This window comes from Sphaeramia orbicularis, chromosome 22, assembly GCF_902148855.1.
Source record: "Sphaeramia orbicularis chromosome 22, fSphaOr1.1, whole genome shotgun sequence".
In the NCBI taxonomy this organism is placed as follows: domain Eukaryota; kingdom Metazoa; phylum Chordata; class Actinopteri; order Kurtiformes; family Apogonidae; genus Sphaeramia; species Sphaeramia orbicularis.
Window position 1 is genome coordinate 55,488,470 of NC_043978.1, and position 23,755 is coordinate 55,512,224.

The 23,755-nt window shown below is 40.9% G+C and overlaps 1 protein-coding gene across 3 annotated transcripts in view; it reads left to right on the forward strand.

The window, feature by feature from the left end:
- ankrd6a (ankyrin repeat domain 6a) overlaps positions 1–21,599 on the forward strand; it is a 31,324-nt gene extending 9,725 nt beyond the window's left edge. The window contains exons 3-16 of one of the 3 annotated variants that reach the window (XM_030127666.1): positions 183–334; positions 449–547; positions 2,640–2,738; positions 2,829–2,927; positions 3,046–3,144; positions 12,605–12,682; positions 14,093–14,197; positions 14,275–14,553; positions 15,021–15,176; positions 15,329–15,481; positions 16,343–16,456; positions 17,565–17,871; positions 19,254–19,609; positions 21,389–21,599. In XM_030127666.1, coding sequence (XP_029983526.1) covers positions 185–334; positions 449–547; positions 2,640–2,738; positions 2,829–2,927; positions 3,046–3,144; positions 12,605–12,682; positions 14,093–14,197; positions 14,275–14,553; positions 15,021–15,176; positions 15,329–15,481; positions 16,343–16,456; positions 17,565–17,871; positions 19,254–19,609; positions 21,389–21,574 — 2,280 coding nt within the window. In that variant the 5' untranslated portion in view covers positions 183–184 and the 3' untranslated portion in view covers positions 21,575–21,599. Of the gene's footprint in view, positions 1–182; positions 548–2,639; positions 2,739–2,828; positions 2,928–3,045; positions 3,145–12,604; positions 12,683–14,092; positions 14,198–14,274; positions 14,554–15,020; positions 15,177–15,328; positions 15,482–16,342; positions 16,457–17,564; positions 17,872–19,253; positions 19,610–21,388 lie in introns of all 3 variants that reach the window. The other 2 variants (XM_030127664.1, XM_030127665.1) reach the window with 2 other exon arrangements.
- The last annotated feature ends 2,156 nt before the right edge of the window (positions 21,600–23,755 follow it).

Below are 23,755 nucleotides of genomic sequence, written 5' to 3' on the forward strand. Positions count from 1 at the left end.
GGTCTGAATGTGGAGCCTGAACTAAAAGGATTGTTAGCATCTTCAGTGTAATTTTTGCATTTCACAAATTCATCCCAGGGGCCGGAATGGACCCTTTGGTGGGCCGGATTTGGCCCCCGGGCCGCATGTTTGACACCTGTGTGTTATACTGTGTGTGTGTGTGTGTGTGTGTGTGTGTGTAGTGATGAGTGAACAGGCCCTGGTGCCCGTCGCTCTGTCCTCTCGCCGGGGCCTGGGTCTTCAGACGGCCCTGCACCGGGCCTCCATGGTGGGGAACAGTGAGGCTGTGTGCGCTCTGATTCAGGGAGGCTGCGCTGTGGATCTGCAGGACAGAGTGAGTAGTGAACACACACCGCTGTGGACTGTCGTCCATGCGCCCACAGTGTGCTTCAGCGGTGAACTGTCAGTACAACACACACACTGTGCACTTGTCTTGTGTTTTGTGGAGGAGTGTAACACCGCTCTGCATGAGGCGTCCTGGCACGGCTTCTCTCAGTGCGTCAAACAGCTGGTCAAAGCAGGAGCAGATGTGCACGTCAGGAACAAGGTAGGACCACAGGAATAATAACACCTGCACATTTTACATTCACTGATACTGATGCTGCCACAGAGGGAATGCACATCCGTCACTTCCCCCCGGGCCACGCCCCTCTCAGTCAGACTGAGCGGCAAAACCAAACCGGCTCAACATGGCGGAGTATAGCAGTAACTCCAGCCAGAGCAGGAAACTGTGGAATAGAAGATGAAATTAAAGACAGTTGGACTGGACATGGATCCATCCAAGCTACCAAACAACCAGTGTTCTACCAACACTGATCTGGGACAGAAATCACCTATCCTGACATTTAGATGAACCTGAGTTCAACGCCGGGAAAATCCCCAATGCAAAGGCTGAAAGCATCCAAAAGGCAAGGCTTTAGGTCTCCGCTAAGAGAGCTCCCAGTGCTTTTGAAACCTTTCTGTGCGATCAATGACACAACAGCTCTGCCCCATTTTTTAGATTGTTCTAAAGTTTTCGCAGTATTCAAGACAAAGCCGCGGCTCATCTCCCTCTTTCTGACACTCAGTGGGCGGAACCGCAGCGACTTCCACAAGCGGTGATGTCACATGCAGACCCTCTATTGTCCAAAAAGTAAAGTCAAATAAAATAAAACAAGAAAAGCACTCAGAGAGCGCAGACCTCCACCAAGACAGATCTTTGCCGCCCCCCCCCATGGATCATCACCAAAATTTCATCATTTCTTCCTTGTGCCAGTATCAACATTTCCTGAAAATTTCATGAAAATCTGTCCATAACTTTTTGAGTTATCCTGCTAACAAACAAACACGCAAACAAACACACAAGGTAATAAAATAAAATAATAAGGTGGAGGTAGATTCTAAGAATTTGACCAGTGTTATGTGTGTAACTATAATGATCCCCATTACAATGAAGAGGTTCAAATTAGTTTGAGTTCAGCACAAATAAAGCTAAAATACTGTTTTAAAAGAAAAAAAAAACAAAACAAAACAAAACATGGCTACTGTTTACTGGCAAAAAATTACAACACAATATTGAGTAGATTTGAAATTGCTTATAAAAAGTTAATCAAATGCAACTTAAATATACAGCAAAAAAGTAGATTCAACTTATTAAACATTTGTCGAAAATATACAGAAACTACCCTATGATATGTCCACAGTGGAACAAAAACCTACGGTGGCGTATTAGGGCCACATAAAATAAAAACACTTGTCACTACTAAAGTTGAATACAAAAAGAGTCCTAATTCTACGTGAATGAAGTCATAATATTTTGAGAATAAAACCGTGGTTAAAAAAAAAAACAAACTAATTTTAACAAAAATAATGCTGTACTTTAAAGGTGCAGGAGAATGTTGTGACCACTTTTTCATCAAATGTGTCAAACCTCAGTCCTACCCTCAGTGTCATGAACCTGTCAGTCTGTCATTACTCACCTGAATCTGTTACATTACGGTGAACAGTTTTAGTTCCATCCACCACAAACAAAGTGTGTGTTTATGTTCAGAGCCGGGAGGGAACTCGGGCATCTTTGGAATTTGTTTGCGATGTGCATTGTGGGAAACCGAGGCTCGCGCTGTTTCCGCCTCGTGTCTTTAGAAGCTGCCGCTGTCAGGCGGCGGTGCGAGCCTCCATTTCCAGCTGTACGGTCTGATAAGTTTGTTTGGTTTAGCCTCTGTTAATTACATTTTTTTACATAAACTGGCCGGTTCAGGCTGGATGAGGTGCTTATAATGTGCTGAAACACATTTCTGTGTCATTTTGGTTTGTGTAGGAGCTTGTTTTACGGCGGTTGCTGACCAGAGGTTTTTGGGTTTTTCTGTCACTTGTCAGGAACAGAAAAAAATACAATAAACGGAGACTGCCTCCAAAGACATACGTACAGGTCTTGTCATTAAAAAGAACACAACGCACAGTCCGACACCACCAGTTACACACATACACACGTTATAAATTGCTCATTATGATATTGTGTTATATCTTTCACATGACACAGTAGACCTACTCATGTGTAACTGCTGTCATTGGCTTGTTAACTTAAACATTAAACGTCAGAGGGTCTTTGAGGGCTTACAGACGTGGTGCTCACCCTGAATGACCTGACTGTGTCCATGCAGACGGGGAACACGGCTCTTCACCTGACCTGTCAGAACGCACATGCTCAGACTGCTCGCCTTCTGCTGCTCGGAGGCGCCAATCCAGACACCAAAAACAACGTGAGTTACCCAGAATACTGTGTTTGTGACATCACTGACCTATGACTACACATGCGCCGCACACTGTTAAACTCTATTTTTTTTCTGCAGATGGGTGACACGTGTTTACATGTGGCTGCTCGCTACAACAACCTAAGCCTGGTGAAAATCCTGCTGAGCTCGTTGTGCTCTCTAACGGAGAAAAACCAGGTGCAGTGTGTCCGTGTTCTGACCGCAGTTGTCCGTTATTTGTGTGGTGTGTATGTACATGACCGGTTCAGTACATTTCAGAGGGGGTTCCTGATCACTGTGTTTGGGTTTGTTGTAGGTAGGGGACACTGCCCTGCATGTGGCGGCTGCTCTGAACCATAAGAAGACAGTTCAGCTCCTGTTGGAGGCTGGGACTGATGGAAATATCAAAAACAATGTAAGCATCACTATAGCAGGTTTTGACTGTAATCGCTCAAGGGCTCAAATGACATCCCTGATCCCCAGTAGTCTATACAGGATTTCATATCTCTACATAATATTGCAGTGAAAAGCTTTTATTTAAAGGATTAATGTGATTTATTTAGTGAGATTCATTACAGTTAGTGTTTGTTTTGACCATTCTGGGCTTTTTCCTTGAGAGAATAATAACACTCAAACATACTCAAGCCCCTTTCACACAGAACTTCTGTTACGGGAATATTTTGCCTTAATTCCGGAATGACGTCTGTTTGAACAAAATTATGGATCATTTGGTCCCACCTCTGTGACGGCTCTGTAACGCCTCTGGAGGAGGTAACAGAGCCGTGATAAAGGTGGAACCATGAACACCAGTGGTGTAGTCCAGGGTATACGGCAGTATACAGAGTATACCTACTTAGCTTTCAGTTAGTATTGCATATACCCACTTCTAAATCGCCCTAATGCACACCATTCAGTAGTATCTGAACTAGGGATGTAACCATATGAAAATTTCATATCATAGTTATTGTGACCAAAATTATCACGGTTATCATTATTATCATGGTATTGATGAAATTGTGCTCAAAATGTTCCAAAAGTACTGATACACACACTGAAAGAATTTAACCAAGTTGTATTTTGAAAAATAAATAAATAAATAAATAATAGGCACAATGTCCCTTCTGTGTCAGACACATTCCAATATTAACCCTTAGTGGTCTGAGCCTATTTTGTCTGTTTTTCAGTCCTTTTGATTTTGCCTTCATATACAATATAAACAAATGTTTACTATACCCATGTTTGGATCTGTTTTTCAGCACAACTTCATCTATATCATCTGTCTATTATTTTTTATACTTTAATCTACTATAAAAACATAAAAGACCAGAAAACACACACAAAAATAAAATATGATTTGAAAAATGTATATAATTAATTGTATAAATAACACAAAGATACTTAAGGAACCTTTTCAAAGACTTTAAAAGTGAATATTGGTTTCAAATCTTAGGTATATAAAATCCAAATTGTAACGAATTAAAACTATACTCAAATATTTGACATAAAAGCAGATCTTTACATTGGGTTTTTTCCCCTAAAAGTGCGGTAATCGAACACAGTTATCATGAGAATTAGAATTTAAACAGAAATACTAACCGTCACAGTTTATTGTTATACTGGAAATGGTTACATCCCTAATCTGAACCAAATTACCCATGTTTTCCCCTAGGATGGTGAAGCCATGACCCACCCTACTCTGCCTCTAATTGGCTAGTACTTGGTACCTTCACTGATTGGATTGGTTAACTTTAGGCATGAGGACTGATGAGCCAATCAGAGGCAGAGTAGGGCGGGTCATGCCCAGGAAAGTATTGCTAACTTAGCACCAGAGCCAGGGCTCTGCTTAGCACTGGCCACCTCTGAAACCTGATTGGATATCTCAGATGCCAGTGCCACCCCAGTTGATTGACAGGTCAATGCACATCTGATTGAAAGATGCATGATTATTGGAAATGCAAACAAGAAAGGCAGAAAAAACATTATTCAAATGAATGACACATATCGAAAGAACCTACTTTCATGGAATCCATAATTCTGAGGTAAGTTCTAAGGTGGTTTCAGAATGAGTCACTGTTTTAAACTACTTGTCATATGACTGCACATTTAGAGGAGAAGAGATTTTGTCACCAATATTTAAAGTATGCGAGCAGGCTAACGTTATGAAAGGCTAATGTTATGAAAGGCTAACGGTTTGCCTCCTGTTGAATCCATTTCCATTCCTGCAGCTGCTTGTGTGTCCAGTAAAACCTACAAACTGCTCCTGATCAAGTCATGATCATTTTATAACAGTGAACAAATACTACTGATGGATTTTTGGGTAAATTAAATAGAGTAGTCTGACATGTCACTGTTTCTACAACAGTGTTTTTCTGGACTTCAAAAAGAAAAATTAAAAATAAAGGGCAAAAATTGAGAGTATACCCACTTCTCCAGGGACCACTACACCACAGCAGAACACAATGTAAAAGGAACACCTCTGGTTCCACAAACAAGGTGTGACGTTTTGATGACATATTGCATGTGCGACTCCTGCATCGGGAGGATTTAAAAATGAGCATGGGCCGTGTACAGTAAACAAACATATCAACGTGACCAGAAAGATGTTAAACTGGGGAGATGCCAAGATCCTCGAGCTGTTGTCACTTCAGGCGGAGGACTCTATCCATGCTAACATTTGTGGAACAGTAAAAAACGGACTGACTCTGGAGAGGTTAGCAACACCACTATGCTCGGGTAATTTCCGAGATGGAAGTTGTATGTCACACTACACGCTGCACTGCATCACCGCCCCTTTGATTCCTGAAAGCAGGTCCGCTGTGTAAAAGTCCAGCCTGTCTCACCTGTGGGAATCGGTCAGTGTTGGACAAAAGGTGGGATCCCCATCTCACCTTTTTTCTGGGATCTCTGTGTAAAGGCTGGTTTATGTTTACTGCGTCAGCCAGCGCCGAGCGGCTTCACACAGTCAATTGATGTCATTTTCACAGCCACGCCCCTTTCCGCGGCTCATCTCAAGCAGAAACTTTCTGCGTCACGAACCTCGGAAAATTTGTAAGAGACGCGCGGACAACATGGCCGACATTCAGGAGCTCCTGGTGGTAGAAGTACAGAAGTACAGGCACCGGGATGAGTGGTACCACCGGGACCACCGCCACAGCCGAGTGGGAACAATTCACGGAGGGAAACTGCAGCGACAGTCGGCAAAGAGGAGGAATGAGCAAAAAAAAACCTGGAAAAACATTCAGGACAGATATGTGAAGGCAAAAAAGACCGCCAAAGGGAGAAGTGGAGACCCAGGGGGGAGGGGCCAAACATCCCACGGATTCTGACAGAGTTGAGCTGGATCTGGAATTTTATTAAACACAGGGAAACACACACACATTTCTGTCTGGAGGAGGTACGTTTATTGATAATTTTCTTCTTCTCTAGTTTTTTACTGTGACAGATGTGCGTTTATGGCACACCGCCCCCTGCAGTTTGGGAATAGACGCCGCGCGGAGGATAAAAGTATCATGTGTAGTCTCGTGCCGACTCCACTTCGTGTGGCGAGCATAAACCAGCCTTAAAAGTGGCTACATTTTAATGCTGGGTGTCATGTACATAAAAGTCTGTACAAAGCTAATATCGCGGTATCTGTAAATGCAGACCCACTCCCTCTGTAGATAGAAATACCTAATTTGAAGGTAAAGAAAATGCAGTTTAATTTTCCATTCCATCCATCCATTTCTGTAATAGATCCTTCTAAATGCCCACAAATCTGAAATACTTTTATTATCAAAGTACACTGCCCAGCCAAAATCACTGCAGTGATGAATCTGTTTTGGCTGGAACCCGTTCTTTAACCCTAACTGACGAACAGAGTAGCTTCTCATTTTTTAAACAACCAGCAGTTTGATAAAGAACATAACGACTGGACTGTGTTTCAGTGGACAAGGGTCATGTGGTCTGATGAGTCCAGAATGATCCTGTTCCACAATACTGGGTTCATCAGGGTGAGAAGAGAGGTGCATGAAGTGATTACCCATAATGCCTAGTACCTACACTAAAAGCCTGTGGGGGCAGCGTTATGTTACTGGAGTTTGCTTCAGTTGGTCAGGTCTGGGTTCAGCAATGTTGTGTCAAAAAAGGACAGAAACAGATGCTAGTACACTGCATATGCTTATTGTAGTGTTTTTCAACCTTGGGGTCGGGACCCCATGTGGGGTCGCCTGGAATTCAAATGGAGTCGCCTGAAATTTCTAGTAACTGATAAAAATAAACCTACAATAAAAAAAACATATTGAGTTGAGAGAGACAATCACAATACATAAATTGTGATAATAAAATAATCAGTGTGGTCAGTTTCAGATGCTGCAGCTCTTTCATAATTCATAGTTTCAGTTCTTGTTTGTTCAGTATTCATTGTCCTCTTTGTAAATCACAGCTGGACTGACTGGACAGATCCTGAGCCTTTAATCTACACCTGGATTTACTGCCTCTGTCCATAAACATATACATTATATAGACTAAATGTCCTCTAAAATTAACGTTTATTTGCAACATAGTATAGCAAACTATTACATGATCAAAAACAAATTAATTTTAACAACAAAATGTCTGGGGTCACCAGAAATTTGTGATGTTAAAATGGGGTCATGAGCCAAAAAAGGTTGGAACCACTGGCTTATTGAAACAAGTCCAGGGTCAGTGTGTTGAAGTGTAGGAGTTTTTTTTTTTTGGCCAGGCAGAGAACGATGATAGAAATAACAGCATAAACTGCAACTCACTGCAAATACAAACTCAAAGAAGAATGGTTCATGTTAAATCCTCAAGAATGATTCAAATATGGTCTGGACCGTGGAGCAGAGTTTACTAGAGTACAGAAGAAGAGGATGGAGCTACCAGGAAGTCATCCACTGGTGGTCTGCTCCCATGTTGGACCTCTGGAGAAGAAGAGACCATATTTAAACAAAAGGCCAGAGCTGCAGTAGCAGGAGGGATGGGTGAGCCGATGCTAAACGTTAGCTTACTGACGAGGTAAAACAGTAAACCACACCAAATATGTGCATTCCAAATTAGCGTCTTATGAGTAGAATGTTGTGGCAGTCCCCCCTGCCACTAATCATACACTGTACACCACCGTACACCACCGTACACCACACAGCCACTCCTTCCACATGGCAAACAGTAGCCAGGTAGCATGCCACTGCTAGCTTGGTGGGTGCACACACTGGGCTCCATGTAAACACCTGAGTCGGTCTCCTGGGCTGTTTTCCCAGGACATTGTACAGTAACACACACAAACACCAGTAACACTGAATTAGGTTTTCAATTACGTTAAAGTCTGTATTTTGAGATTTTGTCCTAATTGTGTTTTTCCTTTACTTACATAGTGCTTCCTGGTTCTGGGCAGTGGGAAAGGACCCACAGGGAGCGTCAGGCTGCCTTTTATAGTGCCTGAGTTAAAGGGGGAAATTAGGCTCCGCCTGTCGAACTGCACCAGACCAGGTTTTCTGAGTTTTAAAAGAGGGGGTGTAGATTCTAGAAGTAATTAGATGACTCCTCTGATGTGTGTGTAAAACACATTAACTGTCTTGTGATATAAATATGGAAAATAACCTATGTAGTGAGATGAGATGTTTAATTAGTTCCAATTACAAATGGTATGGTCCAGTGGGAGGGGCCTAGCCTTTAAATGGAGGGGGTCTGATAGTGATGTTAGATGAAGCCTCATCAGGCATCGAACCACTTGAGCCAATTGGTTCAAGAAAGGGTTCATTTCTCGAAGCTTCATGTGCACACGAAACCACCTACTGGCTCTGTGGAATGACGATGAAGAACAAAAACTGTTTGACCAAATAATTTCTCTACATAAATTATCACATATGGCACAGGTGTCAAACATGCGGCCCGGGGGCTAAATCTGGCCCACCAAAGGGTCCAGTTCGGCCCTGGGGATGAATTTGTGAAATGCAAAAATTACACTGAAGATATGAACAATCCTTTTAGTTCAGGTTCCACATTCAGACCAGTTCAATCTGCAGTGGGCAGGACCAGTCAAATACTATCAGAATAACAGAGAAATAATGACAACTCCAAATGTTTCTCTTTGTAAATATGAATATTTTCATGAATTTACACTAAAACAAAGTAGAATTTTGCAAAAAATGTGAATAACCTGAACAAATATGAACAACCTGAAATTTCTTAAGAGAAGTCAGTACAATTTTGACAATATTCAGTCTGTTAGTAAATGTTTTGTGTGTTTGTAGATCCACTGTGATCTGTAAGTTCTAATGTACATGTGTAAATGATAAACTGAGGCAGAATATTATTAAAACGACACTTATTTTTTCAGTTTGTTCATGTTATTCACATCTTTTGAAAGGATAGTTTGTAGATATGAACCTTTTCATAATGTAAAATTACTTTTTTCGCTCTAAAACATAGAGAAAAGTTTGGAGTTGACATTATTTATACACTACAAACAAAATGTTAAGGATATTTAATGTTTGGGGGTTTTTTTGGACTTTTTTTTTTGTCATTTTGGCCATTTGTAAATAAAACTATGTCTGGTCATTAAAAAATGTGTTTTAATTGAGTTAACACACAAAAAAGTTTGGAATTTACATAATTGATATATTATTCTGTTATTATTTTACTGTTCCAGCCCACTTTAGATCTAATTTAGCTGAATGTGGCCCCTGAACTAAAATGAGTTTGACAGCCCTGACATATGTGTATAATACAATATTTCTGAATGTATTCTCTGTGTAAATGTTCCCCAAATGGTAGTATCATATGTGGGAGGTTGTGTAATCTTTTTTTTTTTTTTTTTTTTTTTTTTGCCACTTTAGGAAAATGTCCTGGACTTAAACAGACAGAGGACAGTGAAAGTGTTTGTGGAACTAGGAAGAGGACACTGAACATGCTAGTGTAATTTGGACAATGATGTACAGGACAGGGGAGATGTGATACATTTTTATTCAGAAATAACAGTTTCTCAACATTTTTTGGTTTGAAGTAATTTCTTTTTTTTTTTTTTTGACACAACCTCTCTGGCCTTTGAAAACACCCCTTCACATGGTACAGAAGATGCACAAAAACACAAGAACAACATTATATGAATTGGGGTACAGTAATTATTTTGTCTCTCCCAGTATTCCAGATAAGCAAACCTTATGTGTCTGAAATAATGTTAGATTTAATTTACCTTATTAGGAGTTATTAAATCCAAATGTTCCCACACCGGGGAAATCCTCCTGTTCTTCACTGGCTCCATCCTCTTACTCATCCTTCTCTTCTCACTCCTAAATCTTCCAATAATTTCTCTCTCTAAACTCTTCAAACTACCTCCAAACTATAGAAACGCTATCCAAACTCTAGTATCCAAACTATCCAAACTCTAGTATCCAAACTCTCCAAACTCTAGTATCCAAACTCTCCAAACTCTAGTATCCAAACTCTCCAAACTCTAGTATCCAAACTCTCCAAACTCTAGTATCCAAACTCTCCAAACTCTAGTATCCAAACTATCCAAACTCTAGTATCCAAACTATCCAAACTCTAGTATCCACTCTCCAAACTCTAGTATCCAAACTCTAGTATCCAAACTATCCAAACTCTAGTATCCAAACTCTCCAAACTCTAGTATCCAAACTCTCCAAACTCTAGTATCCAAACTCTCCAAACTCTAGTATCCAAACTCTCCAAACTCTAGTATCCAAACTCTCCAAACTCTAGTATCCAAACTATCCAAACTCTAGTATCCAAACTATCCAAACTCTAGTATCCACTCTCCAAACTCTAGTATCCAAACTCTAGTATCCAAACTATCCAAACTCTAGTATCCAAACTCTCCAAACTCTAGTATCCAAACTCTCCAAACTCTAGTATCCAAACTATCCAAACTCTAGTATCCAAACTATCCAAACTCTAGTATCCAAACTCTCCAAACTCTAGTATCCAAACTCTCCAAACTCTAGTATCCAAACTCTCCAAACTCTAGTATCCAAACTATCCAAACTCTAGTATCCAAACTATCCAAACTCTAGTATCCAAACTCTCCAAACTCTAGTATCCAAACTATCCAAACTCTAGTATCCAAACTATCCAAACTCTAGTATCCAAACTATCCAAACTCTAGTATCCACTCTCCAAACTCTAGTATCCAAACTCTAGTTTCCAAACTCTCCAAACTCTAGTATCCAAACTATCCAAACTCTAGTATCCAAACTCTCCAAACTCTAGTATCCAAACTCTCCAAACTCTAGTATCCAAACTCTCCAAACTCTAGTATCCAAACTATCCAAACTCTAGTATCCAAACTCTCCAAACTCTAGTATCCAAACTCTCCAAACTCTAGTATCCAAACTCTCCAAACTCTAGTATCCAAACTATCCAAACTCTAGTATCCAAACTATCCAAACTCTAGTATCCAAACTCTCCAAACTCTAGTATCCAAACTCTCCAAACTCTAGTATCCAAACTATCCAAACTCTAGTATCCAAACTATCCAAACTCTAGTATCCAAACTATCCAAACTCTAGTATCCAAACTCTCCAAACTCTGTTCAAACTCTGCACTGACTGGAATCACTGACCGGAACTCTCAATCCTAAACCCACATTTTGAATGGAGGGTTTCTCCTGCTGTCAGACCTGAACCACATAGACCCACCTCTGAACCACTTCCTGAAACAGTCACGTGGTACAGCCGGACAGCGAGGTTTCGGACGTCATCATTTTCGGCTCCTCCCCTAAATGAAGCAAGCCTTGAAACGTGCTTCACGGAAACACCCCCTCCGTTACTCGACATGTGCCTGGGCACATCCCTGAACATCAGCGGAGTCTGACGTTGCTTGTGGCAGTTAGAGAAGGGCTGTGGTGCTGTGCAGACCTGTGTTATGTTTCTGTTGTTATTGTCATTATTTGCTTATTTCCTTGGATGCACTTAAGGGCAATAAAGCTCTTCACTTTTTTTTTTTAATCAAACGGACTTTGTCTCGTTGTTTTTGCTCTAGTTTTAAGGTCAGATTAGAGCTCTTCCATGCAGCCTTTCAGCAGCCTACCCTCACTTCAGGTCCAAGTGTGACATTTGTATTATTTTATTAACCTTAACTGAACTGTTGATGAGAATCCCTATTACTGTGTTTATAATATCTGGAATAGACAGTTTCAAGTGTGACCAATGGGATTTTACCTGTGCTCCATGTTCTGGAATGAACATCTGCCATGTCTGCATTAACCCATAAAGACCCAAAAGCATCTACTGAGCTAAAGTGTTGAAGAACTTCTGCACAGCTAATCCTATCAATATGTTGAATTAATTGTTGTAAAATGCAGTTTGTCATCTTTTTGTGGTCATCAGATTTGACCCATTTAGATGTTCAGAGGCTCCGTGGTGAATGTGGAAACGTTGTCATCTTCTACAACATTGATTCAGTAAAACCCATGAATTTGGATCAGTGACAGTGAATGGAGACTTATGTTCAGTTAATGATATCTTTGCTGAACAAGTCACTTTTTCTTCAGTTTTCTGTTTCTGATATGAAACCCCTCAACTTTAATCCACGCTTTAGTGAGGATCTACATGATCAGAGTTAAATATAAGAAAATCAGAAATAAATATAGGAATTAAATATAGGAAAATACCTAATTTCCTCTGAAAAATGCAAAATTACTTAAGATAATATTTGAATGAATGATGATAAATCACTTAAGAAAGGTCAAATACAGAAAAAAATTTCATTTAGGAGCTGCCACAGAAGTACCACTGGGTCTTCTGGGTTAAAATGCACCTAATGCTGCAACAGCATGAAATGGGTATGTTGTCGATTTGTTGTGTGTCAGTTATGTTGTGTACATGTGCACACACTGTGTTTCATGTGCTCATATCCAGGCAGGTCGAACAGCTCTGGACAAAGCCAGAGATAATAATCATAAAGACGTGGCCCTTCTCCTGGCCAGAGCTCCACAGGTATGTAACCTGTATTTATAATACAAACCAGCATGTTCACGTCATAACGTCAGATCCACAGCAACGCTCTAATAGTTTTGGATTTTTCATTCTAGTTTAGTTTTATTTAGTTTGGACTTTTTTTTTCTCTAATTCACTTTGTTTTAATTCGTTTTTAGAGCAGGTTTGCTAGTTTTTACTAGTTTTCATTTTTTTCTAAATGCTTAGTTGTAGTTCAGTTGTAGTTCAGTTGTAGTTCAGTTGTAGTTCAGTTGTAGTTCAGTTGTAGTTTAGTTGTAGTTCAGTTGTAGTTTAGTTGTAGTTCAGTTGTAGTTCAGTTGTAGTTCAGTTGTAGTTTAGTTGTAGTTCAGTTGTAGTTTAGTTGTAGTTCAGTTGTAGTTTAGTTCAGTTGTAGTTCAGTTGTAGTTCAGTTGTAGTTTAGTTGTAGTTCAGTTGTAGTTCAGTTGTAGTTTAGTTGTAGTTCAGTTGTAGTTCAGTTGTAGTTCAGTTGTAGTTCAGTTGTAGTTTAGTTGTAGTTCAGTTGTAGTTTAGTTGTAGTTCAGTTGTAGTTCAGTTGTAGTTTAGTTGTAGTTCAGTTGTAGTTTAGTTGTAGTTCAGTTGTAGTTCAGTTGTAGTTTAGTTGTAGTTCAGTTGTAGTTTAGTTGTAGTTCAGTTGTAGTTCAGTTGTAGTTTAGTTGTAGTTCAGTTGTAGTTTAGTTGTAGTTCAGTTGTAGTTTAGTTGTAGTTCAGTTGTAGTTCAGTTGTAGTTTAGTTGTAGTTCAGTTGTAGTTTAGTTGTAGTTCAGTTGTAGTTCAGTTGTAGTTTAGTTGTAGTTCAGTTGTAGTTTAGTTGTAGTTCAGTTGTAGTTCAGTTGTAGTTTAGTTGTAGTTCAGTTGTAGTTTAGTTGTAGTTCAGTTGTAGTTCAGTTGTAGTTCAGTGGTCTCTTTTCTCTTCTTCTCTGTGCTCCTATTCAAATCAATCCCAGACAGGACTCTGCTGCTTTAGTCTCCATGTTTCCAGGTAGAGTGGGGACCAGAAGACGACTGGAAACCACAAGTGAACACAAGTGACGGACCCTTAAATATCATATGGTGCCAACAGCTAAAATTGCTGGAGCGAAATAAATTGATTTCATATCAATCTGACATTGACAAAGATGAAAACAAAGGGAATTTTATTCATAATTTTTATCCGTTTTAGTTAGTTTTGTAAACACACAATACAGTTTCAGTTAGTTATCATTTTTTTTCTTTTAATTATAGTTTTTTTTAATTTCAGTTAACGAAAATGTTTTTACAATTCTAGTTTTGGTCATTTTGTTAGTTTTCGTAAACGATAAGAACCTCGATCCACAGTTACTGTCTGTAAGTGCATTAGCAAATGTCTTGTGTGTGACTTTATGGATCTATGATGATTTCATACCCGTTATAGGTACATCGCTACCTGAGAGGAAGAACAATAAGGAAACAAAGAGAGAGAGTGAAATCAGAGCACAGGAGCCTGTCTGTCAACAGAGAAGAAATACTGTCAAACAAAGTAAGAGAGCCCATATTTGTCACATGATTCGCACAGTTAAATGATTTTCATGTTTTTTTTTTGTTTGTTTTTTGCAGCACTTGTTGTACATTGGTCCTGAGTTTCACACGGTACCTCAGGCTGTACGTGGTGAACAGGGCAGCAGTTCAATAGCAGAGGAAGGCCCCAGTGTGGAACGAACAGGGAGCAGCGCACTTATCCAGGCAGGACTCCAACATCACCACCACCGACACCATCACCACCAGCAGCACCAGTACCAGCACCAGTACCAGCAGCAGCAGCAACATTACCTGAAAAAACCCACAACAATCCACAACCACCACAACCACCACAGGAGCAGGAGAACTAAAGAGCAGGTGAGTCCACACAAGACAAGGTTCAAGGTTCCTTTAGTTAGAGCTCTTTTTATTTAGAGCTTTCTCTATTGCTGCCCCAACCCTCTGGAACTCTCTCCCACCTATCATCCGACACTGCTCCGACCTCAACACCTTCAAATCCCTTTTAAAAACTCATTTATTTAAGATTGCTTTTAATGTTTACCTGTTTTATATTTATATACCTGCTTTCTGCACCTGCTTTTATCTGTTTTAATGGGTTTGATTTCTGTTTTTATCTGCTGGATGTAAAGTGTCTTTGAGTTCCATGAAAAGCGCTATACATGAAGAACATGAGGTTCAGCGCAAAGAGTTAAGAGTGCTCTGCTACAAAAATGCTACAAAGACAGTGAAGACGAACCAAAAACAGCGAAGAACCAAACCAGTAAAATGTTGCCTAGTTCCACTTTAAAAGATCACTCACGAGGTTGATGTCATCTATTTTACAGGAGGAGAATGACTTTGATTTGAGAAAATGCAAAAAGGATACACATGCAAGAAAGAAGAATGTTTTATTTGAAGAGGATGAGGAACTGTCTCTGGAGAACGGAAGAACTTATCAGCTTTACACACTGTACCGAGACAAGGATGGCAACATCAGACAGGTCACTGTTTGTGTATTCTTTACTTCATAAGGCCGTTGTAAAACAGTAGATGTGAGTGCCAAGAAAAGTGTCATGGTATGCAGTACCCCAAAAGTAGTGTTTCTTCTAGGTGTGTGTAGTTTTCTGATGTCTTAAGTCGATGCTGTTTGTAGGCACCGGCCAGTGGGTGTCACTGTACGCCCCTGATCAGGAGACTGGAGGGTCAGCTGAAAGCCACACAGGAGGAGATGAGGCTGCACATCCTGAACGTCCAGGAGCAGGTCAACAGCAGACTGGGCCAGATGGACCGCAGGAACCGGCACCAGGTCTGAGCTTACTCTGGCTGGTACCCGGTCTACTGGGTCTAACAGCAGACCAAGGGTCCAGGACTCTGAGCTTTAGGGATCTGGAACTGGTTTAGAAAACCAAGTGTTACATCAAGGTTTATTTTGTAGAACTCCTTAATCTGTAAGTATATGTAAGATTTTAAAAGATGGATGGATGGGTGGGTGAGTGAGTGAGTGAGTGAGTGAGAGAGTGAGTGAGTGAGTGAGAGAGAGAGTGAGTGAGTGAGTGAGTGAGAGAGTGAGGGAGTGAGAGAGTGAGTGAGTGAGTGAGTGAGTGAGTGAGAGAGTGAGTGAGTGAGTGAGTGAGTGAGTGAGAGAGTGAGTGAGAGAGTGAGTGAGTGAGTGAGTGAGTGAGAGAGTGAGTGAGTGAGTGAGTGAGTGAGTGAGAGAGAGAGAGAGTGAGTGAGTGAGTGAGAGAGTGAGTGAGTGAGAGAGAGAGAGAGAGTGAGTGAGTGAGTGAGTGAGAGAGTGAGTGAGTGAGTGAGTGAGAGAGTGAGAGAGTGAGTGAGAGAGTGAGTGAGTGAGTGAGAGAGTGAGTGAGTGAGTGAGTGAGAGAGTGAGTGAGTGAGAGAGTGAGTGAGTGAGTGAGTGAGAGAGTGAGTGAGTGAGAGAGTGAGTGAGTTTGTTCGTTCATTCGTTTGTTCGTTCTTTCGTTTGTTCGTTCTTTCTTTCTTTCGTTCTTTCTTTCTTTCTTTCTTTCTTTCTTTCTTTCTTTCTTTCTTTCTTCATCTCAAACTGGGGAATTGCAGACACTGACACGTCTGTTGTCTGTATTTATTGTGTGTTTTTTATTGTGTTGGAAGTGCTTGCAGTTGTGATTTGCTGGATGTCTCTGGGCAGATTAAAGTGCTGGACATGCTGAATCAGGAAAGAGCAGCAGCAGAGAGGAGGAACATGATCTACAGGCTGGAGCAGCAGGCGGCTCAAGGAAGACAAGAGGTCCTGATGACGCAGGTATCCCAGTCTGACCTTCAGCTCAAAGTACTATCAAACTGAGTTCAAATACACAGAGTGGGTTTGGCTTCATTTTAAATCATCACCCCATCCATAACCAGACTGTTAAGACATTCAGTTCCTTCCACTTTCAGTTCAGGGGTTTGAACTCATGTCATTTTTATGGAGGTCTGAAGTTGATTTATTTTCTGTGCAAGGCCTTCATGGTGTAGTTTCCAGCCCAACCTACAGAGGAGGCTCCGAGGATTTACAGCTGTGTGTTAGATTACATCCCACATGCACAGAATCAGCCTGGACTTTTCTACATGTGTTTTCACCACAAGTGTTTGGTCTGACATTTACCACACACACACACACACACACACACACACACACACACACACACACACACACACACTAGGAGCTGAGGTTCCATCTAGTATCATTACATGTTCATGTCGTCTTCCACTGCTCTGTTTATGATCACAGAGGTCCACACTCAGGGATTATTAGATTTGTATTACTAATAAGAGGATCAAACAATCAAACCCCTATACTGATTTAATTTGAGTCTTGTTTTTTAGCTCCCTCCCAGGCCACAGCTGTAAATAATGCTTTCTTGGTTCAATAATGGTTAAATTTATAAATAAAAACAAGTCTGAAGAAGAAAACAGTTAGTTAGGTTTTCCCATCAGTGACTACTGATGACGTAACAGGTCTTGAAGGGTTGTCCATTTCACAGGGGAATGTTGCAACCCCTACCCCTTTAACTCCATTTCAAGGGGCAGTGCCAAGTGCAAGGGCCGAGGGGTAGGGGTAAGGGATGAACTGGGACTGGGCCTTTATGTAGATATGATTCTATTAAATTGACCATGAGATTTTTAGAGACTGTTTTTTCCAGATTGGTGAAATGTGTCTTCTGTTACTTCTACTTTTGAGACTCTTCTCTAAAATGTTGTTTTTATGCTGAATCATGTTGCTGACCTGTTGCCAGTTAACATAATTCAGTGCATTGTATAATTCATTCAGCTGTTCAGTTTTAGTCCCACTTACTTCTCCATCTTTTTGTTGAACCTGTCCTTTTATTAAAGACATCTTCTACACAGTGTCTTCCTTCTGTATTTTTGAGCAGGCGGCTTTGAGTCGTGACCTGCAGAGGCTGTGTCTGTCCCAGCTCAAGGACACGGACGTCCACACTGCAGCCAAAGGACAGTACTGTAAACTGCTGCCCTCGCCATCTGTGGAGCAGTGTGGAATGGCAGACGCCGACCCGGAGTCCCTGCCCCTGCTGTCGGTGGTTTCTGGAGACAGCAGCACCTCACTGGCCACCTACGTCAACGTCCTGTCGTCCAAATCCACCTACAGCCTGGGGGTGTCCGAGTGTCAGGAGACTGGCAGCAGGACGTACTTTGAGATGAAAGTGGACAGGTCTCCAGGTACGAGATCTCCTCAGCCTTTAATACAGGAAGTGGAGCTGTTCGACAAGTATACAGCAGATGATCCAGTATCATCATGGATAATATTAGATATGATGTCAGTGGTGACGGCTTAAAAGGGGCGTTCATTCGCTATTGTTGTCCTCTGGTACTAGATTAAACCCAATCATTTGGGGTTTGTTTCTCAGGCTAGACACATTCCACTCTGACTTATGTTGCTGGGAATGCATCCTGAATCCATATGCCTATACGTATAATCCCAGCATGTCCTCTTTCCTAAATAACAGGATCGATCAATCACTAATGAATCCCAAAAGGTCATGGTGCTATCGTACTGTATGTACGGCAAAAAGAGGAACTCCACAGTTTACTGAGTCACTGTGGTGTTTTAATAAATTATTTCAGATTCAAACCAAATGAACAGATGGAGGCAGCAGTTTTCCAAGGTGGAATCACTGTCCCTCAGTTCAGAATAGATCAATAAAATGATTTCAGTTGGATTCTTTTGAAAACAAATGGGATTGACCATTATCTGACTGAAGGACAGATGGACACAATAGATCCTAAAAATCTTATTTCAAGAAATCTTACTAAGATCATTTTTAGTTGTTCCATTGGCAGATTTTTTTGCTTAAATTAAGCAAAAAAACCAACAACCTTGAATTAAGCAAAAAAAAATCTGCCAATGGAACAAGAGAAAATTATCTTGGTAAGATTTCTCGAAATAAGATTTTCAAGATCTATTGTTTCTAAATAGTTTCTTATATCTCACTGTGAAGTTACTCTTTAGGTGATTGTGTCTTATTTTAAGTGTGATGAGATATTTGGACTAGAAATGAGAAAAATACACTTGTTAAGATTTGGATTTTTGCAGTGTTTGATTAGAGACGCTACAAAGATTACAAATCTCATGATATATATAAAGTCATAGACATGACATTGTCACAATTTCCTGATCCCTTTTCAAATCTTAATGATTTTCTTAATTATAAAAATAAATTGATAAATAATACATATGATATCTATCTATCTATCTATCTATCTATTAGACTAGATTAGATTAGGTGAAACTTTATTGATCCTATGAGTAAATTCACTGAACACAATTTGATTAAAAACAAATGGGAAAATAATTTGACCAATTTATCATATTTGGACATGTTTATACTGAAATCTGTATGAATTGTCATCCCCATGTTGTTGTGGCTTTCAGTTAAAAGTTAATTTACTTGACATTTTTATACATTATTTTTCATTTCCACTTTGTCTGGGCCACTTCAGTTGAGTTTGACACTAAATTACATGATTCAAGTAAAGAATTGCCTTTTCATAATCTAATCATTGTAATAAGTTTGTTTCTTTGGTGAACCCTGTCCTATCAGACGACTATGAGAACACTGCCCTGTTTCCACTGCCGGCCTCAGGGGTCCTGCTGACCTCCGCTGACTCCCAGTGGCGTCCTCCGTTGATGCAGGACGGTCAGCACAGGGCAGCGGTGGTGACGGCGTGCGGGGACGTCTTTTCAAGCAGCAGCAGCAGCATGTCCAGCATCAGTGACCGAGGCCCACAGTGGACTGGACCGAAGCCAAACAGCAGCAAACGGAGGAAACACTTTCAGGAGCTGATGAGCACAGGAAAACACTCCGACCTGCAGAAGACCACCACGCTGGAGTTCTTCGTGGACCGCCCCACAGAGCCCACATTCAGCCAGGAGAGAAACAACCTGCATGCTGTGGAAGTGAGCTGTGTTCTGAAATGTCGATGTTAGCTGACATATGCAGAAAATATGACCAACACCTTCAGCAAACTTACTACAGTTTTCTATGGTTTGGAAGTCCAAGTTTCTGTTGGTAATAATATCATACTTAGCTAATCAATATGGTCAAAAAGATGGCAAAATAGTGAAGAGTCAGACTGGTTTGAAAAAAGAGGTGACTACAGCTCAAGAGGGGAATGTGTAATACCACTGGCAGCCACTAGATGCTGACTACAAAATGACTAACATTAAGCATCTGCCTGGAAATAGTAAGTCAATGCATTTTTCTTTCAATCCTTATGGACTCATTTACCTTTCCTAAATTGTTCTGTTGTTGGTTCAGTCAGAATGAGAAAAGAAAATGAGAAATGGGTCATTCCATATAATTTCATCAAGTGGTCCCTTTGTGGTTACAAAGATCTGCTGTGGTTCTAATGTGGGTATGTCAGGAAAACAATGTTGTGAACTATTATCACTATTATACATTATACTGTTATATAGATGCTAAAATATGAGGGCGAAAACGTCCAGATTTAATTTGAACATTTAACATAGAAGGACTTATAGAAGCAAGTTGTGCTTGGTATCCAAATTTAGTCCCTTCCTGTCCTTTCACATGCTGTCTTTTATTTTGTGATCCTACCTATCCCACATGCTGATACTGACCTTTGAATCTGAAGGTCGGACAGATATTTTTGATTTCATCTGTTCAGATCTCATCCAGAACAGAACATAGACCTTCATTTTGCACAGATCCATTCCCTCAGTAGAACAGATAGAGCACAGAACATTTACAATGAATATGAAGTATGAGTATTTTAAAAGTTCGCCATGGATAAAATCTCAGCTTTGTCATTCTCTGTAACATGCAATTATAAATTTGAAGTAAATATTTTCCCATTTCTTAGGACTATAGATTCCTGTGAAATGATTCTGTAAATTTCAGACCTCTAGCTCTTGTTGTTCAGAAGTTATAGAAGCTGAAAATAGACCAACATTTACAGTCTGAATGTTCGGGTAGCTCCTACCTACTTCAAATGGACAGAACTGTGGAACTATTTACAATTAAGCCTTGACATTTTGGATTTTTCCATCATATACAATGTTCTATAAGTATGTAAAAATGTAGAAAAATCTGATTTGGTCGGGTGGGAAATTTTCTTAAAATCTGTTGATTTCATATGGAATGACCCATATATGTGTGCTCATTTCAACCCTGCAAAAGCAACAATGCTGAAGGTGCCCTAAGACTTTTACTGTACATTAAATGGTTCAGATGGTAGAGTGGGTCGTCCAATAACCGAAGGGTTGGTGGTTCAAATCCCATTCTGTCCATGTGCTGTTGTGTCCTTGGGCAAGACACGTCCCCCTCTTTGCTACTCACACTGGTGTATGAATGCGTATGAATGTTCAGTGGTGGTGGGAGGGGCCGTAGGTGCAGATTGGCGGCTACACTTCTGTCAGTCTGCCCCCCCAAGGACAGCTGTGGATACAGAGGTAGTTTACCTCCACCAGAGGGACAATGTGAGAGAGAATGAAGAGTGGATCCTCTGTACGCGCTTTGAGTATGTGTTCATAGAAAAGCACCATAGAAATCTAATCCATTCTATTCTCATCTCATTATCATCTCCTAATTCTTATGAGTGGAGGACGTCACAAAATATGAAAAACATCATGGTCTTATTGTTCGCTGCAGACTGTTGACTGTTCCTCTGGAGGTTGACAGGTTAAAGTTGCGTTGTGTTGTTGCCCTTCTGTCAGGTGACCCAGCGTTTCTTTGAGACGGTGTCGGCTCAGTTGGAGCTTTGGTATGAGAGGAAGATCCTGGAGGTGGAGAAGCAGATGGAGGTCCAAGCGCAGAAGGACCGCAAGGAGCTGCTGCAGCGAATCCACACGCTGGAGGAGGAGCTACAGAAGCTGAAGACCAATCAGGACGCAGACAGCTGACACGTCTAAACTGGAGACATTCAAACTCTATAGAAAGGACTCAGCTCTTGGACTGTTTTTAATATTGTGTTGTTTTACATCACAAACCATATCTGTCCACTTAAGATTCATCAAGTCTAATCACTAATATAACAAATAAATAATGTTTAGTAAATGTTTGGTAGGTGCCGCTTCAGCAGTGAGAGCCATCAGTATTCAGCAAATGGAATTTTGAACCATTCAGAGTTTTGCAACCAAGACTAAACTGGTTCAGAACTGGGATCATTACAGGTTTTCCTTGACCTGATGAAGAAGGTGTCTGAGAAAGCTATGGGGAACAAATGCAATAACTGCTAACCCAACTCAGCAACTGGTGCTGATTTAGACTCCACTGAGTTTAGGAAAAACTGGAAAGTAAAACAGAAACATAATGTACCTGCACTTGAAAAACCTCAGCCTTCACTTCACACCAGGGTTTCCTTATCATTGACCCCCCCCACCCCACCCCCGGCTGAGAACTACTGGTGCACGACAGACTTTTTCTACATACAGACAGATAAGATAAGATAAGATAAGGTAAGGTAAGGTAAGGTAAGGTAAGGTAAGGTAAGATAAGATAAGATAAGATAAGATAAGATAAGATAAGATAAGATAAGATAAGATAAGATAAGATGAGGTGAGGTGAGGTGAGGTGAGGTGAGGTGAGGTAAGGTAAGGTAAGGTAAGGTAAGGTAAGATAAGATAAGGTAAGGTAAGGTAAGGTAAGGTAAGATAAGGTAAGATATGCCTTTATTTGTCCCACAAGGGGGAAATTCTAGGTTACAGCAGCAAAGCACAGAAAGTACACAAAAAAAGCACACAAGAGCAGAAGAAGTGCAAAATCAAAACACAAGACAAGTCGAAAAGCTGTATATACTGTTTACTGTTGTGTTGTGTTGATTATGCTACAGGTTGAACAGGGATACGGTTTATTACACAGTTATTTGGAGCAGTTTTTGTTGTGGAGCCTGACTGCTGCAGGAAGGATGGACGGACAGACAGACACACAGACAGACACACAGACAGACACACAGACAGACAGACAGACAGACAGACAGACGGACACACAGACAGACACACAGACGGACAGACAGACAGACAGACACACAGACAGACGGACACACAGACAGACACACAGACAGACAGACACACAGACAGACACACAGACAGACGGACACACAGACAGACACACAGACAGACAGACAGACGGACACACAGACAGACACACAGACAGACAGATGGACGGACAGACACACAGACAGACACACAGATAGACACACAGACAGACACACAGACGGACAGACACACAGACAGACACACAGACAGACACACAGACAGACAGACAGACACACAGACAGACAGACACAGACAGACAGATGGATGGACAGACACACAGACAGACAGACACACAGACAGACACACAGACAGACAGACACACAGACAGACAGACACACAGACAGACACACAGACGGACAGACACACAGACACACAGACAGACACACAGACAGACAGACACACAGACAGACAGACAGACAGACAGACAGACAGACACACAGACAGACAGACACACAGACAGACAGACACACAGACAGACACACAGACGGACAGACACACAGACACACAGACAGACACACAGACAGACAGACAGACAGACAGATGGACGGACAGACACACAGACACACAGACACACAGACACACAGACAGACAGACAGACAGACAATGAACTGATGACAGTACCCTGCTGAGGGCTGAGGATGTAATAGAGTTTGAACTTCTTTATCTCATTCCCTTCTCTGTTCCCATATCCTTTCCTGAATACCCTTCCCCACTGCATGCTAATTTTCTCATATCCTTACCTAAATCCTCCTACTGTGTGTGTACATTTTCTTGCAAAGTAACAAAAGGTGACTGATTGTTAAAGCCTTGAGTTCATCATTCAATCCAAAGGCCCTTTGAGGAGACTGGAGGTGTCACTTGCAAATGCGATTCACCCAATAATAAAAGGTGGATCTTGTGAGAAGCTCTTTGTCTTTTCTTCAAAAATGCCGCTCGTGTGCAGAACTGACCTTTCTTTGCAAAGAAATAAAATCCTGTCGGCCGGCAGAAGTCTGTATTTCATTATTCACCAGCAGCAGAGCAACATTTCTGTTACAAGGGTAACGA